General features: G+C 38.4%; 1 protein-coding gene across 8 annotated transcripts in view; it reads left to right on the top strand.

Annotated features, from left to right (window-relative positions):
• Positions 1-2,500, top strand: part of LOC113819282 (synaptic vesicle glycoprotein 2B) — a 31,885-nt gene that overhangs the window by 15,043 nt on the left and 14,342 nt on the right. For 4 of the 8 annotated variants that reach the window (XM_027371520.2, XM_027371521.2, XM_027371517.2 and 1 more), the window contains exon 2: positions 507-542. The exons of the other annotated variants lie outside the window; for them this stretch is intronic. In XM_027371520.2, coding sequence (XP_027227321.1) covers positions 507-542 — 36 coding nt within the window. The remainder of the gene's footprint in view (positions 1-506; positions 543-2,500) is intronic. 8 annotated transcript variants of the gene reach the window in all.

Below are 2,500 nucleotides of genomic sequence, written 5' to 3'. Positions count from 1 at the left end.
TCGCAAAGAGGGATTTGTGTTGACTTTTTTTCCATTGATATATCATGTTTCGATTACGCCATGAATGTAGGTGGTTGATGGTGCCGCTTTTAACTTATGCTTTGTGCATGTCGATATCAAGGCATATAATATAAGAAAAAAATGTTTTAATGCTCTTCAATTACGTTTGGTGCATTTCCTTGTGTATTGGCATAGGTCTGTTTTTGTGTGTGATTACGTACGTGAACCGTATTCATGGTGGCGACTGTAGAGAAGGCATGAAAGTGAATTAATATCTTCACAACCGGTCAGGTACATCTCTTGTAGTGTGAAGATATTCCTTCTCATTCATCCCATTCTATATACTTTCTTACGTGTTAGAAGGATACAGTGGTTCAGTGAATGTCCTCTTTATCTTATGCATTTACGGAGATATAACACTTTTCTCGATAAGGAGTGACATCGAGATTTTATATTATCTACCTTGCTTTAAAAATGCTTATAAATATTTCACTGTTTTTTTCAAGATCCGGATACGGTGCCTGAACCGCAAATTAACCAAGGTACAGTAAACCATCAGCTGTATGTAGACTTGAAAAGGAATTTTGATATATGAAGCTTGTGTGCTATTTGGTAGTTTTCTTGCTTGATGTTGATGCAACAGGTAATTTTATATAATCAGTCTCTTTGGTTTTCATTAGAAAAAAAACTGCAGATATTCAGGAAAAAGGCCTTTTTTTGCGTTGTTTACATTCAGAGCGAGTGGAAAGAAAACGTACCTTAGTGCTCATTCTGTATTTGTTATTCAGATAATTACTATATATTGTTGTTCATTATTGTATGTAATTCGTAATCTATTTTTTCTTCATCCTTTTGTATCTGATTTCTTCGACTCCTACTGCACCCAACCCTAGTGTTTATACATATTTCACAAAGTTGCATCAGGCGCTGGTATTGTATGAATTTTTGCGTTTACACCTATTCTAAAATATAAATGCTTATATTTTCGAATAGATGTAAACAAATATTCAGTCTCCCATATACTTGTACATACAATTGTTCAGTTGTATGTACAAGTATATGGGAGACTGGTAAAGCATCTTTTTTCCGCCTTCTGAAACATATTCTAGATTTCAGAGTTTAAAGAATATTCTTCGGAGTGTTGAGAGTAATAAGAAAGGAAGTTTTGCAGATTTTGAGGCCGTTGTTGGTACTTACAAGTAGTCAGGCATCATTGTGGATTTTTACATGGAATTTGAGCTCAAGATGTTTCTAGCCTTTAATTCCATGATGAATAGATACAGTACTTAATTGCACTTTAATTTCAGCTTTTTCTTGAGGGGGTGAGCAAGGTTGTGAGCGAAGTAAGGGTATTGTTTCTGAGGAACTGCGAGCTCCCCTGAGATTTTTTTTTTTAATAACTATTTTATGAACATTTTTAAGCTATGACTAGACTTTTAAAGGTGTAATTTAGGCAAAAAAGAAATCTTGGAAGTGTACACCCACGTCCCTGTCAAGTGAAAGGATAATTTTTTCCCGTCTAGTCTAGATAATCAGCTGGTTTGTGAAATTTGTGCGAGGCGCGATCCAGTGAATATTCGTGAATGCAGACATACACAGCAGTATATGCATATCTCTCTATCTATCGGGTATCTATACTTTTATCTATCAATCTATACGGTAGATATGCATGTCTACATTGATAGGTATGCATTTATTCCTGTGTATGGGTTATGTCCGTGTAAAGAATGTTCATTGGGTCGGGCTTCGCACGGTTTTAACAAAGAGGCCTAATATGTACAGTCGGTTTACCCGGAAGATATGTCGGTTTTACAGAGCTGATTGAGCTGTAAACGTTATTGACGGCATGCACTGCGATTTACCAGGTGTTTTGGCCTCTTTATGGCGGTGTATTGGGTGAGTCATTTATTTGGCGTAAACAACTTTAATCACTTTTAGTGCATGTAGCTTATTTGGTCGCTGGTGCTCGTTGGAGGGTGTTCGCTCGTTTTCGCTCGGGCTGTTTGGTTTTCATTTTAGTCTCTCTATCTATTTATCTCTCTCTCTCTGTCTGTCTGTCTCTCTCTCTCTCTCTCTCTCTCTCTCTCTCTCTCTCTCTCTCTCTCTCTCTCTCTCTCTCTCTCTCTCTCTCTCTCTCTCTCTCTCTCTCTCTCTCTCTCTCCCACTCGCTCTCGCTCTCTCTTTCTCTCTCTCTCTCTCTCGCTCTCGCTCTCTCTCTCTCTCTCTCTCTCGCTCTCTCTCTCTCGCTCTCTCTTCGTCTGTCTCTCTCTCTCTTCGCCTGTCTCTCTTCGTCTGTCTCTCTCTCTCTCTCTCTCTCTCTCTCTCTCTCTATATATATATATATATATATATATATATATATATCTTTATCAATATTTCTTTATATGTTCCACTCCCATTCCCTCTCTCTCTTCTACTCCCTCCAGCTCCCTCTCTTCCTTTTCCTGTCAGTTTTCCTGCCCCGTTCCCTCTACCCCTCCTCATTCTCCTTCTCCCACCT

Source organism: Penaeus vannamei, chromosome 29 (assembly GCF_042767895.1).
Source record: "Penaeus vannamei isolate JL-2024 chromosome 29, ASM4276789v1, whole genome shotgun sequence".
NCBI lineage: Eukaryota > Metazoa > Arthropoda > Malacostraca > Decapoda > Penaeidae > Penaeus > Penaeus vannamei.
Note: the sequence above shows the minus strand (reverse complement) of the source record. Positions and strands in the feature narration are given on the sequence as shown.